General features: G+C 57.3%; 1 protein-coding gene across 1 annotated transcript; it reads right to left on the bottom strand.

Moving 5' to 3' along the window:
* Positions 1 to 999: 999 nt before the first annotated feature.
* Positions 1,000 to 19,898, bottom strand: ATG4B (autophagy related 4B cysteine peptidase). The gene is made up of 13 exons (XM_055120974.1): positions 19,792 to 19,898; positions 16,607 to 16,708; positions 16,393 to 16,464; positions 14,227 to 14,325; positions 13,598 to 13,699; positions 13,245 to 13,317; positions 10,103 to 10,182; positions 6,548 to 6,741; positions 6,173 to 6,251; positions 5,847 to 5,992; positions 5,117 to 5,173; positions 4,772 to 4,865; positions 1,000 to 1,344 (listed from the first exon to the last, which is right to left on the bottom strand). Exons 1-13 carry the CDS (start codon positions 19,799 to 19,801, stop codon positions 1,271 to 1,273), a joined length of 1,182 nt encoding a protein of 393 aa, XP_054976949.1. The 5' UTR covers positions 19,802 to 19,898; the 3' UTR covers positions 1,000 to 1,270.
* Positions 19,899 to 19,928: the final 30 nt, after the last annotated feature.

Raw genomic sequence — 19,928 nt, 5'->3', positions numbered from 1 at the left:
CGTCCGCATGTACCAGTCAGAACTCACTGTTGTGATGGGAGCTGGCAGCTTCACCTCGTCCTTTCTTGCATCCCTCATGTGGCTTAGAAGGCTGCACTTGCTAGTACTGCTATGCAGTCTGTGATGCAGGCAGAAGGCTGCCTATGGGGTCGCTTAATGCACACCCTGACACCTGACTGCGCCCTCTCAGGTGGAGAGTGGTTGGGCAGGAGAGACCCATGCTGAGAAGGATCCGGCAGGCAGAAATGTTCCCCATAAACAGTCCCAAACCTGACAGGGGATGGGGGCCAGAGCCCCTCGGGCCTGCTGTCTGCCTGACCCGCGTGGAGGTGCCCCCGTGCCTGAGTGGGGCCTGCCCATTGTCAGGGTGACATCAGGACCTCTGAAAAGCCTCATTTTCCTTCCCACCCAACTCTACTAGGGACAAAGCACGAGACAGACAACTCAGTCTTCTATTGAAATTCTTATTATTTGCCATTAAGAATTGCAAACTACACTAAGAATGAACCACATTCTCCACAGCGAGCCTCAGAACATGTGAGACAGCTTACAGGCGCAGCACCTCACCTGTGTCCACCCTCTGTACCCAGCTAGTGTCCATGTGGGCAGGCGGGGGGGAGGGTGGGCAGTGCTGCTGCCCCCAGTTCCCAGACACTTGCTGGCAGAAGGCCCAGGTAGGCTGCCTGCTGTAGGGGAAAGCTGCCCTTGCCTGCCCCATGGCTGGGTCACCTGTGTGAGGAGTGAGCCGGAATCTGCAAGGAGCCACCTGGGCTTTACCTGCAGGGGGGTTGGGGGTCTGTCCTCACAAGAGCCATGCAGGTGACTTCTTTGGGGCCCACTTTTCATCACCCAATGGCCAGGCGGCCCGTGCTGTGACTCCTTCCACCCTCGGTCCACTGAGGCTGCTGTGGGGTTAGGCTGGGCGCCCCGCGCCTCACAGGCTACAGCAGCTCTTCGGAGACTTGGACGTGGGACACACCTGACAAAGTCATGTCTGTGTGGAGCGACTTCAAACAGGACTTTAATCCCCAAGCAAACCCAGAAAGCAGCAGGGTGGAGCGGCATGATGCAGGCTGCAAGGGTGAGCCCCGGGCTGGGCTCCGCGTTTGCACCCTGGGCTGGGCTGAGCGGTCCCTCTCCTCCAGGATGGGCCTCCGCACTGGGCGGGCTGGATGGATGAGATGCAGTGGCCCTGAGGACCCCAAGGCAAGGCTGGCTCTCGAGGGCACCCCAGTGAGGGCCAGCAGAGACCATCCCAGCTGCAGGACTCTCAAAGGGACAAGATTTCAAAGTCTTCATCTTCTGAGTCAAAGAATCTTTCCAGTCGCTCTACATCTGAAGAATCTAAAGAACAAAAGCCCCTCAGACAGCTGGCACAGATCACCCCAGGTGTGGCAGGCACAGCTCAGGCCACCAGACCTGTCCCTGGGCTCCATGTCTCCCTGTCCAAGAGCCTAAGTCTATAGGGAACTAGAGGACGCACATTTTGCTGTCTAGGCCACGGGCTCCGTTCTTGCTGGGGTGCTGAGCTCAGGATTCTAGGTGTGAGTAAGCACCACCCCACTGAGGCCATTTGTGGGCACCATGCAGTAATGAGGGCTAGGAAGAGGTGGCCCGGTCCCAGATCCTGCATTCTGGTTCCTGCAGGTCCGGGACACGGGTGAGGGGACCCCGAGCAACGCACAAAGGCTCGTACCATGAGTCATGCGGTTACTGGGCCCACCTGTAGCCCTGGGGCTGTACACCCATCTCGCCAGTCTCCTCCTATCATTGCCAGATAAACCCAGTTTGTTGTAATGACCACTGCTGTTGGAGGTCAGTGCTGCGGGAGTCAGGGAAGACTCAGGACAGCACAGAGGCCAGTGGCAGCTGCCAGTCTCAGAGGCCCCTGGATGGAGCTTCCTGGGGAAGGCCTTCTGTGGTTGGGCACACTTCTTCCATGTAGGAAAGCAGCTGCCTTTTGGGCCACTGCACTGGGTTGGCCTTGCCAAGCCCTGACACCAGGAGCCCCTACTAGGTGGTGCCTGATGGCCTGAGGCACAGGGCAGAAGCCACCTGTGCAGCTCTCAGCACAGCCTATTATGCAGTTAGGGACTCTCCCTAGCTTTAATGTCAGACACCCCAGTCTGATGGCTCAGAACCGGCTCAGAGCCACAGAGCTCCTTCGGGGACTAACCCACACCCACCAGAGTACCAAACCTCATGAGGGGAACTGAGCCCCTGAAGGCATTTTTCTTCAGACCACATCAGGTGTGGCTGTGGGAGGCATGGCATGGTTCCCAAGCACTACTGGGTGCAGCCAAAGATAAGAGAGATCAAACTCAGGCTCTGGGCATGCAACACACCATGGACAGCCTTTCCCACCACCTTCAGGTGTTCATTAAGTGAGAGAAAGGTTCTAGTGGCACAGGTGGAGGGGCCAGCGAACCATCCCTCCTCTGCTGATGCCCGGCTCAGTGCCTCCTTCCCCAGGCCTCTCCAATCTCTCTTCTGCTCTGGCAGCATAACAGTTACTCCATCTCATCCATTTTGTCACGTGCTTGGTGGTGAGACTGGCCAGATCCTAGATGAGCCATGCTGGAGGGTATCCTGGCCAGGATGAGTGAGCAAACTCGGGCATCATGTGGCCACTGCAGCTGCTTTCTTGAAACTTCATTACAACCCAGCTCCAGCTGCTGAGAACCTGTGTGGGTCTATAGATTCCAAGGAAAACAGCCCTTCCCTGAGGCTCCTCTGGGGCTAAACTCTATAGAGTCTCTCTCCCACCTCGGCAGGCTGCTGGATACTATCCCGCCTTGGGGTATCCCGCCAGTCCAGCAGCAGCCCATGTCCTCCTACCACCTGCTGTTGCAGCACAGAACCAGAGTCCCAGCAGAGACAGCACACCTGTCTCTCCCTTGCTGTAAGACCAGTGACACTGCCCCAACAAAGGGACCATTCCATGCACAGCCCATGATGACCGGTCCCTTGGTGAGCGACACCAACCCCAAGACTCAAGATGTGGTCTCTAATACATGTTAAGGGGAGCTTGCTGGGCCAGGCCTGTGCCTCAGTGGCAAAGCACATACCTGGTATGTGAGAGCTGGATTTGATTGCACCTCCTGTGCCCAGACTTGGAAGGGATCAGCCCACTTCCTCCACTTCACACACAGATCACAACTCCTAGAAATCACCATGCAGGTACCCTCTCCCCAAAGAACGGAGCCTTGATGGGCTGTGGGAGCCTGGACTCCATCTCTGGGACTGCACCCTCCTAATCACCAAGAGGTACCCCTGGCACCAGACTGGGCTTGGTCCATTAGCAAACAGTCACAGTGATTATTAGGTGCAGTTCTCTCACTGCTTGATGCCTGTTGGCACCCCTCCATAGTCACAGAGTTACAGGCACGTTCTCCCAAAAGCTTCTGGAAGTCCCCCCAATGCCCTCTGAGGGCACTGGCTAAGAAACCTCACTTCCTCCTCGCAGGGTACAGGCAATCTCTCTCTCTCTCTCTCTCTCTCTCTCTCTCTCTCACACACACACACACACACACACACACACACCTCTCTCCCTGTGAGAAGGATCTCCTATCCTGCTACACACACACACACACCCCCCCCCCATGAGAAAGAACTCCTTCCATCCCTCTCCCTGTGAGAAGGAACGCTCCTTTCCCTCCCTTGAGAAGCATCTCCTCTCAGGTCCCCTATCTCTGTGAGTCCCTTTCACTGGTGCTTCTATAAACTTATTGTTGCTCTAGGTTGGGTTTTGGACTGTTTTTATGTCCCTCCCACCCTGACCATCTATTTTTGAGTTGAATACACCAACAATATTATTATAACTCAACTGGCCAAAACTTATACAGAATCCCCAGAAATGTGGCTAAAATATCCATTCCCTTTCATCTAGACCTGGGATCCGCCTGCGGACTTCTAAACACTAAGCCTGAGAGGATGACAGGGCCCCCGTGCATCTGGCTCTTCTTTCATCCACACCTGATCAAAGGGCTCACATTCATGCTGTAAAAGTCTAATTGCTCTACAAAATAGCCGTGTTCTGGTGAGACATGAATATCAGTCTTCACAGGAATGGAGAACCTTAAACCACAGGCCCTGGAAGAGACACGTGGTCCACAAAGGCTCCCTGCATGGCCGGCCCATGGGCCTAACTACAGGGAGCAACTGTTCGACAAGACTTGCCTCATACCAGGTTGCCTGAAGGTTAGAGTTAAACCTGGCAGCAGCTGCAAGAGCCCATCCCAGGACAGCAGATAATGTCTAACTCAGAGCAGACTACCACAAGGGTCTGAAGTTTTCTTCGTGCCCATTCTTGTCACTCCGCTGTCACAACAGGGATCCAATGTGTGCTCTTTACCTCCACATTGCACAGGACACCCAAGACAAGACCTTCCTGGCCACAACACGGGCCACCCATGTTTGATCAGGAATTCCTTCAAAGACCCTGATCACGGGGTGGGAATGGGTGGAGAGAAACCCTGGTTGCTCGAGGTAGGATGGCCAAGAGGAAGAGGAGGCTGTGCCTCACCCCGGGGCAGCTCCCGTCCAGCGGAGAGCTGGGACGTGCATGCGTGTCTCACCCAGAGAATACACCGACCAGACAGCCTTTTTTTGTTTTGCATCAATCCATCTTGTTGGAAAACTACTGCACTTAGAGGCCAACACCACTAACTGGTTTCAGATCTTAAGGTAGTAAAAACAACAACAACAAAGACGGGCCCAGGCCCAGAGCCACCCAGCCTTCCCTGCGACAGGCCTATGGCCTCTAACTCACCTAAGGACAGGTTCAAGACGTCAGGGCAGGCCAGGTGAGAAGGCTGCTGCTCCACCAGCTCAAACATGGGCAAGGCACCTCCAAGCTGGGACAGCTACCAGCAAAACACAGCCAAGAGGGGACAGAGTGAGTCCCCACCCCACCACCACGCAGAGAGAAAGCCACACTGGGCTGCCCATCCCAGGGACATGACAGGAAGTCACATGTGGGGCCCATGGGCCTTGTCCCCTTCCCAGGTCACATGCAGCATCTCCCCACGAGCTAGGAGAGAGGAATGGAGGGAGTGCTGTGGGGTGGGCATGGGGGAAGCCAGATCCTGCCTATAGTCATGCAGCTGCTACCCACCTTTCTGACCTGCTGGCACCAGTCGTCGAAGTCACCTTCTGTCTTACAGAAGAAGCCCTGTGACACAGAACAGGGTGAGCACCCAGCCAGCTGGGGCAGCTATGAAAGGCCCCCATGGCCCCAGCACACCAGCCACGCAGATCTCCATCCTGCGAGGCATCGGCTGGGGGGGTCCCAGGGTCCCCGGGAGCCACTGCAGAGCCTGCTGGGGCGAAAAGGATTGCAGTGCCTGCCCCGCTGTGACTCCCAACAAGAGGCTCTGAGCAGCTCAGCCGGGGCATTCTGTGGCAAATGGAAACCTGCTTCCTCCTGAGGAGCCACTTGCTGCTGTCATCACAGGGAGTGGCGGACAGGGCCCCACATCTGCCCACCTGCCTCTACCAAGTGCATACTGTGCAGTAAGTGTCCTTAGTCAAGTGCTGAGGGGCTGTCACTGCCACACACACGCACACGCACAGACCTGCAGATACACATAAGCACAGTCATGCAACAGATGTGCAGACATGCACACATGTGCTGTCCCAGGCTAGGCTGCCATGACCGCATTTGAGGATGGCATGGCAGAAGGACACTGCCTCTGACCCTTTGTGCCCTCTGAACTGTGTGCACACAGACTTTTCCCTAAAGGTGACAAAAGGGCCATTTCCTTTCCACTCTTAAGTAGGATTGGGCAAAGAGTGACTGGGCACTCCAGCCCAGGGATAGGGGGTGGACGGCGGGCTGGACGCACCACAGCGATGGACGGGTCAAGCTCTGCGATGCTCATCCTGCTTGGAGGATGCTGGCAGTGGAAGCTCTCATCTGGGATGAAGCAGCTGCCAGTCAGCTCCACCGCCGGCTGTGTCGTGTGGGGGTCCAGGTAAATGAGCTCCTCACCTGGGAGGGCAGGGACAGACGAGATCCCTGCGTGGCTGACCATGAGGGCACAGAGGTGCCACACTGGGCTATGGTGCAAGGGCCCCGGCAGGCAGCCTGTCATCCCCCACCCGCCCTGTGGGCAGTACAAATGTCTCACCCTCTCCCTGGTTTCCGGCCAGCTGTGGGCCTGCCACTCACCCACGTAGCCGATGAAGTAGTGGGCACTGTTAGGCTTCCCTCCGATCACCCCAAGAGACTGGGGCATCATGAAACAGTGCTGCAGAAGAGGACGGGGGCTAAGCACCTGCGAGTGTGCAGCCCACACCTCAGCACAGCAGGCCCCTCCACAGCAGACCCCAGGAGAATGAGAAAGAAGTATGGCCACATGGCCAAGAACTCAAGACAGAACAAGACACAGCACATGCTCTAGAACACAGACCCAGTCTCCTTCCAGAATGCCTTGTGGGAGGGGCATGGGGAGAGGGTGGTAGAGGGCTGAGGCCGGTGTGCAAACCCATCCTCAGGACCAACTAGACAGCCACCATGCCCGACCCCTGGTCGGCTCAGACCCACCTTCAGTGTCTCCACATAGGCCTCATTGATGTCAGTGAGCCCCAGCCGCAGTGGTATGAGAAGCACCAGGGGTCTCCAGGATGCTGGCCTGTTGGCGAGCTCGGCTCCAGCAGGGAGTCCATTACAGTGCCTGTCCGCATCTGTGGGGAAGGCGGCCGCGCCCGCACAGGGACCACTGGCTCTGCAGAGTCTTCCTAAGGAAGGAGACCAGCTTTAATAGGCAGACGTTTGCTCAAAAGAAACCAACATGTAGTAATTATCTATCAGGAAAAAAAGCATAAAAAAGTCAAATGCCGAAATACAATTCAAACCAGGAAAATAAGTCTAAGACTGGTCTTGCCACTCAGAGGAAATAAACATTTTCTGGGCATAATTGACCAAGTTGCCAGGCTTTTAAACAGCTAACAAGGGGCTGGGCACAAGCTCTGAACATGAAGGCCCAAGTCTGAGCCCTGGCATCACACGGACCCCTGAACACCATGAGCAACACCAAGCACTGAGCTCAGTCACCCCTGAGCACTGCCAGAGGTGGCTCCCAACAAGGCTGCCATAGTCTGGGTCACTGGGCTGCTGACACTCTTCTTTCCAGCAGCAAGTCCCCTGCAAGCCCAGGGCAAACCTGCTCACATGTGTTTCTGGAGTGTGTCCTTTCCCCAGCCATGGCCAGAAGAGGGCCAGTCAAAGCTGAGGCCCCGGCAAAGATGACAGGCGTCGGGGCTGGAGTGACAGCACAGCGGGTTGGGCGTTTGCCTTGCACGCGGCTGACCCGGGTTCGAATCCCAGCATCCCATATGGTCCCCTGAGCACCACCAGGAGTAATTCCTGAGTGTAGAACCAGGAGTAACCCCTGTGCATTGCCAGGTGTGACCCAAAAAGCAAAAAAAAAAAAAAAAAAAAAAGACAGGCGTCTGCTGGAAGGCAGTGCCACCTGCAGGGCCCAGCAGCCAGAGGGCTGTCAATGAACTTCTGAGACCTCCTAACTTCTAAACGTATTCCTGGCTCTTTCCTTCCTTCGACAAGTGACTTGCAACCTGCGACCTGCGGAAGGTGGTTTCAAAGAGCCAAGCCTGTCACTTATCAGTTCCGCTCTTCTCTCAATCTGCTTTGAGACCACTCTTTCCAGCTGTTCTGGTTCATTTCATTGTTCTTTACTTCCATATGCTCAACTCAGGACAGGATTCTCCTGGGGGGAGTGGGACCACAACAGCAGTGTGCTCCTGGCTCTGACTCTGTGCTGGAGACCAGACCATCAACATGCTCGGCAGGTGCCAGTCTCTCTGGCCCCATGCCCTGCACTCTCTCTGTTTATGATCCAGCCACCAGGACCAAGGCGAAGACCGTTGCCCAGCGTCAGTGCACATCCCATTCTAACCATCTGCAAACTCCTTTTCACCCAAATGCTAAGGCACAAGTTGCAAATTTGGAGACAGTGTCACCTCCTATTCTCACCACACTTGAATAGCACTACACAGCACAGGACATAGAACTAGCTGGGACACAAAAGATAGAACTTGCCACAGGAGGTGAGGGCTGCCCTGGGCCCACTGATAGTGCAAATGGCCCCTTGGAATTTATTTCCCTATAGGTCCTATATCCTGCGCTCTCCCTGTCTCGCCTTCTCTACTCGCTGTCTGCTTTACTGCTCTGGTCAAAATCCTGGAGACAATTTTTTCTTTGGTGCGATGACCTTTATCACTGACTGGGCCTGTGCACGTGCATGTGTCTGGGCTAATTCCAGACACGGGGATGGAGTTCAGGTGATGGACTGGCTCTCTTGGACCCAAATGTATCTGCCACTCAACCCAATGAAAATACCACTGTAAAGAATTGGGTCTCGTTTGTCCCAGACACCCACTGCTGTTTCCAGTGCTGCCTCAACCTTCCCAACGTGTACAAACTCATACTACCACAGACACTCTCGTCTCTGCGCCTCCCACCCTACATGAAACGAGACCTCCCCCTCAGAAGTCTTCCATTTCAGGGGGTTGTTGGGGTGTGGCCATACCTGGCAGTGCCCAGGAGGAACTCTTGGAGGTGCCCAGGAAACCGTACATGGCGCTGGGGATTTAAACCAATGTTGCGGCAGCCACAGCCAAATGCAAGGCAAGTGCCTTGGCCCTGGACACTCTGTGGCCCTGCCTCTTGGGATCCTGAGGCCTACTGTGTTCAGATCCAGAGTTCTCATTTTCCTTGTTCTTTTCACTTGTTAATGAAGATGTTCCTGGTGGCATTTTCAAGTGTGTGAAACTGACATATCAGAGGGCTGGAGGTCCTACAGGACCCCTTGAGCACCACTGGATGTGGTCCCCAAACAGAACAAAGGGGGGAGGTGTTCTTCAGCTCTGGGACTCAGTCCTTCTTCCAGTTGAGGGGCCCTGTCCCATCTGGTTCTCTGCTGCTGTCCTAGGGTCCTACTTGCACTGTGTCTCATTTCTCAAGGCTGCCTATGCTTCTGGACAGCCCAACATATTATCCCCAGGCCGCCACCTTCCCCCGCTATCGGTGCTTACAGTTGCAATTCTTAACAGCAGAGGTCACAGAGCCTGCTCTGGGCACCCCAGGGCACTCACTGGAGGGTGGTGGTGGGAGACCCCCAGGGGGCAGTGGGTAGGCAGCCCTCAGGGTCTATCATTCCAGGCCCCTGCTATTCCCCCAAACCTGGGCATTCTTGTCTCTGGGATGCTGGCCCTGCTTCTATGGGGAATGCAGGGCAGCAATATAGGCTGATCCTGCCAGGCGGCACTGACCGTGCACGGAACCCAAGAGACAGGAATACAGGCTGGCCAGAGGAGACTGAGCTAGTGTCCCTGCGAACAGATGAAGCCCCTGGCCTGGAGGTCCCTGAAGCCCCTCCTGTGGTGGCCCTCCTAGCCTTAGCCTGAGGCTGGACTCAAAGACAGCAACACCACCTCCACAGTGTTGTGGGAAACAGACGCAACATGAGTTCCTATGTGCTATGGTGACAGGAGGGTTCCCTCCTCCAAACACTTCCTGCTTCCAACATTTCATAAGCTTTCAAGAACTGCAACACAGGGAAAAATGGCTGTCTGTGAAGCCCATGTCCGTGCAGGAGCCTAGCCTCACAGGGAGCGCCAGGAAATGGGCAGAAGCTGGCACAGGTTCCAGGGGCAGCACCTGCACCCAGCCACGGTCACAGCAAGAACAGGTCTTCACACTTTCTTAAGGGAAATGAGACTCAAAGCAAAAGCCCACAGTGGCATGTCAGCAACATCAAGGCTGCAGAGCTCTGGGGAGTTCTGTGGGAAAAAGCTACTAAGAACTTGGCATGTGCAGGATAGTGGTCTGGCAGCCCCACACAACAGAAAGTGGGGTGCTTAGTCACTCAGACTGCTCACGGCCCCAGTGGGTCTGAGGCTGAGGTCCTCCCCCAGAGATGGAAGTGGGTGAAGGTGCTCTCGCCTTTCGGGGCCCCGGAGTTCTGGTGGCCATCTATGCAGAGCCCCAGAGGGCAGCAAGGCCCCCAGCCCCTCGTGCTGTGGTGCCCGTAGGTCCAGGCAGGAAGTGTGCATAGCCCTTGCATTCCGGGTCACTTACTGATGTCCTCCATCACCACTGTGTTGTCCATGGCGATGTGGACAGCCAAGGCGCTCCACGTGTCAAAGACGGCAAGTTTCCTAACAGAAAGCAGGGGACAGGCCATGAGCCCCACAGTGCAGACCAGGTCCTCAGCCCTGCCAAGTGTCATAGGGCACAAGCCCAGCATCACACAAATAAGCTGGCACACCCAGTGGCCATTGCCCTCTTATCAGCCTGTGTGTTGTTGCCCCAGAACGTGGCACGCTGAACACGAGCCTGCACCCTCCTCACACAAGGAGGCTGACACTTGGCTGAAGGCCCACTCATGAGGGGGCAAGGAAGTGATGCCCACGCATGTGAGCACCACAGGGAACAAGACTCGCAGACCGGGAGGTGGGCAGTTCTCCTGGAGGCCTTAGTCAATGGGCACAACCCTTGCTCCAGAGAGCACAGGAAAGGGTGGCAGAGCACTGAGCAGTCAGGAGTGGACATAGACAGCCCCACATGGGTTTCCTGAGGAAGAGGATACTAGGCACAGGAAGGGCAAGGCTGACTTGCTGGGCTGGGCAAAGAGGACATTAACTGCTGTTGAAGATCAGAAGCAAGGGGTCCATCGCAGGGCAAGAAATAGGGTGGGTCTGGGCATGGGGGTGAGCGCAGGACAGTGGGGCAATGGGAAAGATGTAGCGTGTGAATGTAGATGTGGGGTCTGGACTGGAGAGGGGAGGACACGGTGAGTGTGTGCATGTGTACAAAGAAAGTGTGGGGTTGGCCCAGGACAGGCGGAAGGTCAGGTGTGAGAGTGGCCTGATGTACTGAGGACCGGGCAGCACCACGGGGCTGGGCAGGGGGCAATGCTGTCTGCACAGGAGCAGCAGACTGGGTCTAGAGGGCACTGGTGCTGTGCCTGATCAAACTGGGCATGTGGCAGACATTCTCCAGTCATGCTGAGTGAGCACAGGGTTGGGAGTCAGGTGACAAGGACAAAGTGCCCTCAAGGTAGTGGTTCTGAACAGTAGGAACAAGAGTGAGAGGGAGGGCCGCAATCCTAAGGTCTAACCCAACTCAGACGGGTCCCAAGTAGGGCACATGTCCCTGCAGTCCTTGCAGTCAGGGTAGTTACTGCCCAACACAGAGCAGCTGTAGGGCAGCAGGAAAGACCAGGAGACCCGGTACAGCTGTATTCGGGGCACGCCATACAGGGCAGCAAGGCCTGGTACAGCTGTGTCCAGGGCGCCCCCATACAGGGCAGCGGGGAAGGAAGCCTGGTACAGCTGTGTCCAGGGCGCCCCCATACAGGGCAGCGGGAGGGAGGCCTGGTACAGCTGTGTCCAGGGCGCCCCATACAGGGCAGCGGGGAGGGAGGACTGGTACAGCTGTGTCCAGGGTGCCCCATACAGGGCAGCGGGGAAGGAAGCCTGGTACAGCTGTGTCCAGGGCGCCCCATACAGGGCAGTGGGGAAGGAAGCCTGGTACAGCTGTGTCCAGGGTGCCCCATACAGGGCAGCGGGGAAGGAAGCCTGGTACAGCTGTGTCCAGGGCGCCCCCATACAGGGCAGCGGGAGGGAGGCCTGGTACAGCTGTGTCCAGGGCGCCCCCATACAGGGCAGCGGGAGGGAGGCCTGGTACAGCTGTGTCCAGGGCGCCCCATACAGGGCAGCGGGGAGGGAGGACTGGTACAGCTGTGTCCAGGGCGCCCCATACAGGGCAGCGGGGAGGGAGGACTGGTACAGCTGTGTCCAGGGTGCCCCATACAGGGCAGCGGGAAAGGAAGCCTGGTACAGCTGTGTCCAGGGAGCCCCATACAGGGCAGCGGGGAAGGAAGCCTGGTACAGCTGTGTCCAGGGTGCCCCATACAGGGCAGCGGGGAAGGAAGCCTGGTACAGCTGTGTCCAGGGCGCCCCATACAGGGCAGTGGGGAGGGAGGCCTGGTACAACTGTGTCCAGGGCGCCCCATACAGGGCAGCGGGGAGGGAGGCCTGGTACAGCTGTGTCCAGGGCGCCCCATCAGGGCAGCGGGGAGGGAGGCCTGGTACAGCTGTGTCCAGGGCGCCCCCATACAGGGCAGCAGGGAGGGAGGACTGGTACAGCTGTATCCAGGGCGCCCCATCAGGGCAGCAAGGAAGGAGGCCTGGTACAGCTGTGTCCAGGGCGCCCCATCAGGGCAGCGGGGAGGGAGGACTGGTACAGCTGTGTCCAGGGCGCCCCATCAGGGCAGCAGGGAAGGAGGCCTGGTACAGCTGTGTCCAGGGCGCCCCATCAGGGCATCGGGGAGGGAGGCCTGGTACAGCTGTGTCCAGGGCGCCCCATAGAGGGCAGCGGGGAGGGAGGAATGGTAGAGCTGTGTCCAGGGCGCCCCCATACAGGGCAGCGGGGAGGGAGGCCTGGTACAACTGTGTCCAGGGCGCCCCATCCAGGGCAGCGGGGAGGGAGGCCTGGTACGACTGTGTCCAGGGCGCCCCATACAGGGCAGCGGGGAGGGAGGCCTGAGGCATACAGCTGTGTCCAGGGCGCCCCATACAGGGCAGCGGGGAGGGAGGCCTGATACAACTGTGTCCAGGGCGCCCCATCCAGGGCAGCGGGGAGGGAGGCCTGGTACAACTGTGTCCAGGGCACCCCATACAGGGCAGCAGGGAGGAGGTCTAGTCTAGCTGCGTCCAAAGTGACCCATACAGGGCAGCGGGGGGAGGGAGGCCTAGTGCAGCTGTATCCAGGGCACCCCATACATGCTGGTCCAGGCAGGTGTCTGAGGGCAGAAGGCAGAATGGAGTTGGGACTGGAAGGACATAAACAGTGGAAGAGAGGGAGGGCAAAGAGGCAGGGGTGAGGGAAGAGACCAGCTAAGCTGTACCATGCACAGGGGCGGGGGAAGGAGAAGTCAGACAGAAGTGCAGCTCACCCCACCGCCAGAGCTCCAGAAAGCACAGAGGTAGACAAGCTCATGACACAAGAACCAAGACAGACCCAATAGGCACCATCCAATGGGGGCATCTACCCGTTAAGAGTCAGAACCTCTTGCCCAGGAGCCCACCCAGACTGGCACCCTGAGGAAACCCAAGAACTTCCCGAAGTTGAACAGGACACCCTCATTCATTTCATCCAGCAGAGACTCGGGGAACGTTGGCCACCCCGGACACAGGAGGAAGAAGCTGGTACGTACTTCAGGACCTGGGCTACTGTGTTGGGCCCGTACCACTGCCCAATGGATTTGCCCTCGCCGACTCCCATTTGCGCTGCAGGAAACAGACCAAGTTAGTGGCATGCACCTCAGCCTCCCCCTCAGAAGAGCCGGGTCCTGGGGGTGGGTGACAAGGGGCTTTGGACACTGGACAGGGAGCCTGAACAGGCAATGGCCAGAGTGCTAGTATCCTGGGAGTAAACTGAGGGTCACCTCCCACTCGATCAGTGAGGACGTGATGTTCCTGAGTGGGACATGCTTGGGCCAAAGGAGCAGCCAGACTGACCAGGGGAGTAGGACAAGGACGGACACGTGGGTGCAGCCCTCAGCCCCACCTATCTGGTGGATCGAGTAGTAGCTGTCCTTTCTGTCGATGAAGGCATTGAGCACGCTGAAATAGCTGTCCGGCTGTCGCCGCTGCTGCGTCCACCTCCAGTCTAGCACACACAGGGGTAGATGGTCAGTCTGTGCACAGCAAGTGACACAAGCATCCCTTTCCACAGAATCAACGTGCAGCGTGCAGGTGAGACTGCCCTTTTTCAAGGTCTCCTGGATTTTACACATGCACCAATCAACCCATCCACACACACCCTTGGAGAAAGCAGAGAATAGATGCAGTTTACAGACACACCCTAGAAACCACATTTATCTGTATTCTCTAGAATAGGGTTCCTTAAGCTATTTCCACTCACGACCCATATGCATCCAAATGCACACAGCAAACACTGGCAGAGATGCCTGATATTCACAGTGTGGCCGACTCAGCCAGCCTCTGGTCAGTGACATGCAGGAACCCCTCGCAGTCCCCTGGGAACGCCCTGCAGTCTATGGACTATTCTGGGTCACTCATGCCCATGGGTCAGTACCAAAAAGCCCTGAGCTCTCCCTCAGTCCTGGTGACTCACTCTCCACCCTGGCTCCAGTCCTCTGCTTCCTAAAAACTGCTGCCCCTGACACCACTCACCTCGGCCCAGATGCCGGCACACTAGAGCTTGGGCAAAGATCATCTGTCCACAGCGCAGCATGCAGCCCCAGCCGGTATCCGAGGTGGGGCCCGTGCCCCCTGTGGCGCAGACAGAAAGAGGCTGTCAGATGGTGCCACAGGCAGGGACAGGTCCACAGTGGCGCAGGTCAGCTCCTTGGGGCAGCATCCCTGAGAGCCCGTGGACCAAGATGTTCTAATTACTCCCACTAATGGGTAAAAGGGAACAACCCTAGAAAACAGAAAAAGTCTACACACGAGACATTGAGAAAGTCACAGTCAAATGAGTAAAACCATTTCCAACCAGCAGAAGGGCAAAGATACAGGAGCAAAAGGACCATGTGCAGCTGAAAACTGCCAGTCCGTCCACTCATGGGCATGGTGATGGCAGGGATGGGGAACAGCTATACTTCATAGGCACAATCCCCGACACACAGTCTGCAGTGGCCTTACCCTTCACCCCAGTCTTACTTGGGCAAAAGCAAATGATAGGAGAAACACAATGCTACCAACCCTCTCCCTGCTGCCCCCATGCAAACACATCAGCTCTGAGCAGCTGAGGAAGCCTGTGACACTGGAGTCTGATTCAAGATTCCTCTCTAGATGGTCCTCCCTGCGTGATGAGCTGTCTGACCACTGCACAATTCAATTCAGCCCAATGAAGCTCAGCCCAAGTGTAGCCCAGTGTAGCCCAGCCCAAGTGTAGCCCAGTGTAGCCCAGTCCAGTGTAGGCCAGTGTAGCTCAACCCAGCGTATCCCAGCCCAGTGTAGCCCAATGTAGCTCAGCCCAGTGTAGCCCAGCCGACTGTAGATCAGCAGTAAGCCACTCCCCCTGCACCAGGCCCAACCAGAGCAGCTTCCGGTAGGTATGAAACCAGCAACATGAGACCACTCCCATAGCACCTGCCACGAGTCACAGCACTAAATACTACTCTACAGGGACACCAATTTCATGCCCCACACCATGGTGCTCCCTATGTAGAGCATCCACCTTAGCGATCTAGTCCCAAAGCCCTGTCCTCGGGCTCTCTGATGCAAAAGCGACCGGTCCGTGCCTACTCTCTGTCCTCCAGACCAGCCTCCTTATCAGAGGCCAAGTCGTCCCTGTTGTGGTACCCACCAGCTCTCCAACAACAATGTGTAACTATGAAAGATGCACATAGAGCAATGTCCCCGATCATCTCAGTAGGAAGCATGTGACAGAGGAACCCCTCAGACCAACACACACAGTTAAATATTCTGGATTTTCTGGAGTGCATGGCATCTCCAAACTCTACAATACTAACATCCCAGAAGGAGCACACCAGATTGGATGGGATGTAATACAGAAACCAACCAATCTCAACTAACAAAAACATTGACACAAAAGGCTTAATGAGCAATAACAGCCGAGTAAACCCTCAAAGACTTAATGTCCCCAGGGTGAGATCCAACAATTTTCACAAAATTTCACAGATTTTCTTCTACAAAAATATTTTTCGATCATTCCGTTAGCCATTTAATAGTAACAAGGAATATAAAATACATTATTGTGGGTTTGCTGCAGAGGCAGGCTTAAGGAGTGGTTGGGTAAATGGAGCCAAAGGTGGAAGGAAGGTGACAGTGGTGGTGGGATAGGTGTTGAAGTAATGAATGCCTGTAATGAATCATAATGGACAATTTTGCAAACCATGGTGTTTTAATAAAGTGAAGGGGGAAAAAAAAAACAAGCAGTCTCCAAGACAAGAGGTGATTTTCTTTATTTTCTTTTTTTAGTTTGTGGGTCATACCCAGAGGTACCCAGGGATCACTCCTGGTGAGACTTAAGGGGCCATATGGGGGACCAGGGGTTGAACCCAGATCGACCACGTACAAGGCAAGTGCCCTACCCTCTATATTATCCCTCCAGACCAACATGCATATTTTCTATATAACACTCTGCTTAACATTTCATTCTGTTGAACATTTTTTAAAATATCAACTGAGACCTGGAGTCTGAAAGACACTGGCCTCAGTAGAAGCAGAAGCCTGGGGCTTGGAATCCAGCCCTGTCACAAGAGCAGGGAGGGAGGGCGAAACCAACTGGCAAGGTTCTCACAGAACTAAGCCTGTAAACTGAAGTTCCCACCTTGTGAAACTTTTATCACATCTAACAAACGCTGTACTTACCAATGGCCGGGAAGTTTTTCCTGTATGTAAACCAAAGTCTTGACGCCACATCAGACAAGATCTCATCCTTTTCTAGATAGTTTAGGAGCAAACACAACACACATATACCATTAATTCTACAGGTCATGCACTAGCCAAAGCTGGCAGATTCCTACAAAGGGCTTTGTTTTATATAGACCAGCCCCAGAGCAAGCAGGCTGTAGCACAGTCATACCTGTGAAAATGCTGTATTTCCTACCCAGGATCCAAACAGGTTCTGAGGTTTCTGGGAAATCTTCAAACTCGGCAAATCGAAGAGTGTCATAGGTCAGAGTAGCTGTTGAAAACAAAGACACACAGATGAGAAGAGATCACAAATAACATTTCCACGTGAAGAAGAACTCGCTGGAGTCCATGTCCTATCAGAGCTATGACAGGGGACCGGGGGATAGCATGAGGCCACTGTCTCTGCAGCCAGTGTGCCTGGGACTGTGCCCAGGAAGTATGGCTGTTGCTCCCCATCCCTGGCACCACCATGCCCACTTTGGGAAGTGGCCAGCCAACTTCTGAAACCTTTACAATTTGAAGCCAGAGCCAAGCCAATGGGAAACAGAAAGTGCTGAGAAGGGCAAGAGACTCACGGTCCACAGAAAGTGGGAGGGAAAAGTTGAAAGTGAATACGCCAGGGGGTCAGAAGACAGCCAATGGGAAACAGAAAGTGCTGAGAAGGGCAAGAGACTCACGGTCCACAGAAAGTGGGAGGGAAAAGTTGAAAGTGAATACGCCAGGGGGTCAGAAGACAGCTCCGTGGCTACGGTGCCCACAAGCACGAACCCACAAGTTTATCCCTGGATAGCACATGCACTGAGTGCGATCCAGGCAGCTATGACCCCAAGTGCACAGGTGATCCTGGCCACAGCTGGCACAATATGCAAACACGATGGTCCTGGCGAGCACTGCTACTAGAGCATGACCCCTGGCAGCACCGGACCAGCACGTGAGTTCTGTAACTAAAAAAGAACAGCCAGGTGTGTGGGCACCAAGGCCAGCAGGGGAGAGGAGCTGAGAGAGGGACCTGTCACACACAGCGAGTGACATGAACCCTCACAGCAAGCCTCCCCTCGGAAGCCTGTCTGTGCGGCTCCACAGACCAAATCTGCCATGCCTTTTTCCTTGCCTGGATTCTCCCCAGGCGTGTCACTCGACAGAGACCAAGCTCTCTCACCTCTAATGGGGTCACATTGCTGTGCCACATGGTCGCCCCCCAAAACCAAACTCAAATACCCAGTGGGGGCATGAGACACCTTCATGCACAGCCATCTGCCCAGGGCTGTGCACAGGCTCTGGGGAAGGTAACGCTGAGCACTCTCCAGTGTGGAGCCAGACACTGCAGGACCTGGGCCACCTAGTCAACCAGGCCCCATGTGAAAATGCCCTAGCTCTGACAGCTGCACTCACAAGTCCCTTCCCACAGTGGGACACACGCTGGAAGCCAGGAGGGCCACATCCATGGCCAGAAGTGCAGGCCCAAGCAGGCAGTGTCACGGCCACAGAGGCTTAGCTGGAAGCCCAGCGGGTGGCCCTGGGAAAGATCTGAGGTGTTCCCTCAAGGATATGCCAGTTGCCAGGAATCCAGGTCAGCCCCGTCTTTCTCTCTGTTGCTGATGTGCCACGGAGCAGAGCAGACCAAAGAGGAATGGCTGCATGCCCCGCTCGACCCCCAGGGCTCTACTGGAATGTGCTCTTGTCCCCCATCCATGGGCAACACCAAGCTGCTCTAGGACAAGGGGTGACCGAAGCCCCAGTGTCTGGGTTTCTCCTTTCTTTAGCATCACAGTTCTTGGTACCTGACACTGAAGGACTGGGTTTAGGACTGGAACCGACGAGGTGCCTGCTGCCTTCCAGGTTCCCACCAGCCTGGGGACAGGAGTGTGGCACCAGAAAGGTGAAGCGGCACCTGTGTGCGCTCACAGCCTGACTGCCTGCACACGAAATGAACGAGGCCCTGCCCTCCGGACTGTGACCTGCTGTGCTGTGGGGTGAGTGCGGGGGTACACCAAGGACTGCGGTCAGGGCACCGGGGACAGCCATGGACCAACACAGTCTCTCTGGGGAAGTTCCTCAAGCGCTGGGCTTCCCGCCCCGAGGAAAGGGCACGGAGAAGGAGCGAGCAGAGCAGCAGGAGAGGGAGAGCCGGAAGCCCTGACACGCCCAGGGCGTGCGGATGCCCCCACTGGCTGGCACCAAGTGGGAAGCCCTGAAGCAGCCTACTTCCCGGTATGTCAATCCGTGGGATTTATGGGCGACGCAGCCAGCTTCAGAGGGAAGGGAATGAGGGCGCTCCCTGAGGGGACACGCCACTGCCAGCCGGCTGGGTGAGGAAACAAGGGGCTGCGTGGCCTCCCCTTTCACAGGAGGGCGACAGACGCCTGCGAGCAGCAGCCCCCGCCCCAGGCCCTCCCGCCCCTGGGGACATTCCCCACCAGGGTCTCCTCTCCCACAGCACCAGGGCGCCTCACCCTGCCCGCCCGGAGGGGCCCACCAGGGCCACCGTCCTCGGTGTGGAGTCAGGACGAAACCCCGACACTTGCGCGTGCAAACTTCCCAGTTCCCTCGAGTCCCGGGGGTGTGTGCACGGGGGCTGCAGACACGCAAGACCACCCCACGCCGGGAATGCGCGGACACGGACGCCTCTCTGAAGAGACACCCCCCCCCCCCGCGCGCGCGCACCCCGCTCATGTGAGACAAAGGGGGCACACACACTTCCCAGGCGGCCCCAGGTCCCCGGCCCCTTTCCCAGAGAGGCGGTGGGGGGGGGCAGCGGGTCCACAGGCGGCGGGCGCAGACCCTCTGTGGGAGGCAGCCCGCGCTCTCCTCACCCAGGCTGCGGGCCTCTCCGAGCCTCACGACTCCAGCTCGGGCGACCCCTCCATCCCCTCAGGCAGCCTGTGCCGCAGAGGGGACCGGGCTCGGCCGCGGGGTCGGCCGGGCGGCGGGGGAGGCACTTTCCCGAGGTCACCTGACCCCCGCAGCTCCCTCTCGGGCGCCCCCGTCACGCCTCACAGAGGCCCGAGGTGGCTCTTGCGGCGCGGCCCCCCCGCTCGGGGGACGCTCTGCTGGTCACTCGCTAGGGGGGCAATGCCCCGCGGGGAGGAGGGCCACGGGCAGGTCCAGGCCCAGGGCGTGTGCGGTCACCCCCAGTCCCTCGGACCCGCCCGGGAGGCTGAGCCCGCGCGGCGCCCCGACCTGCTCCCGGCCTCGAGCGCCCGCGCCCAACAGCCGGCCGGTGTCCCCGCCGACGGCGCCGCGGGCAGCCGCTCCGCCCGCGCCCGGCCCGCGCCCGCCGCCGTCCCCGCGCCCACGCCGCCCGCCGGCGGCCCCCTGCCGCCCGCAGCCCCCGGGCCCGGCGCCGCGCCTCACCTGCGTCCATCTTCCTCCGATGCCGACTAAGGAGGCGGCGTCGCGCCGACGGGCCGCAGCGCGACGCGGGACGGGCCGCCGGCGGGGCCAATCCGAGCCGGCGCGGGGCGGGCGCGGGCGCGCGCCGGAAGCGCGCC

This window comes from Sorex araneus, chromosome X, assembly GCF_027595985.1.
Source record: "Sorex araneus isolate mSorAra2 chromosome X, mSorAra2.pri, whole genome shotgun sequence".
Lineage (NCBI taxonomy): Eukaryota > Metazoa > Chordata > Mammalia > Eulipotyphla > Soricidae > Sorex > Sorex araneus.
Note: the sequence above shows the minus strand (reverse complement) of the source record. Positions and strands in the feature narration are given on the sequence as shown.

Coding starts and splice junctions, on each gene's coding strand:
- ATG4B (XM_055120974.1), bottom strand. Junction 10,183..13,244: donor ACAGTAGCCCAGGTCCTGAA/GTACGTACCAGC, acceptor GCTTTCTGTTAG/GAAACTTGCCGTCTTTGACA. Junction 1,345..4,771: donor CGTCTTGAACCTGTCCTTAG/GTGAGTTAGAGG, acceptor TTTGTTCTTTAG/ATTCTTCAGATGTAGAGCGA.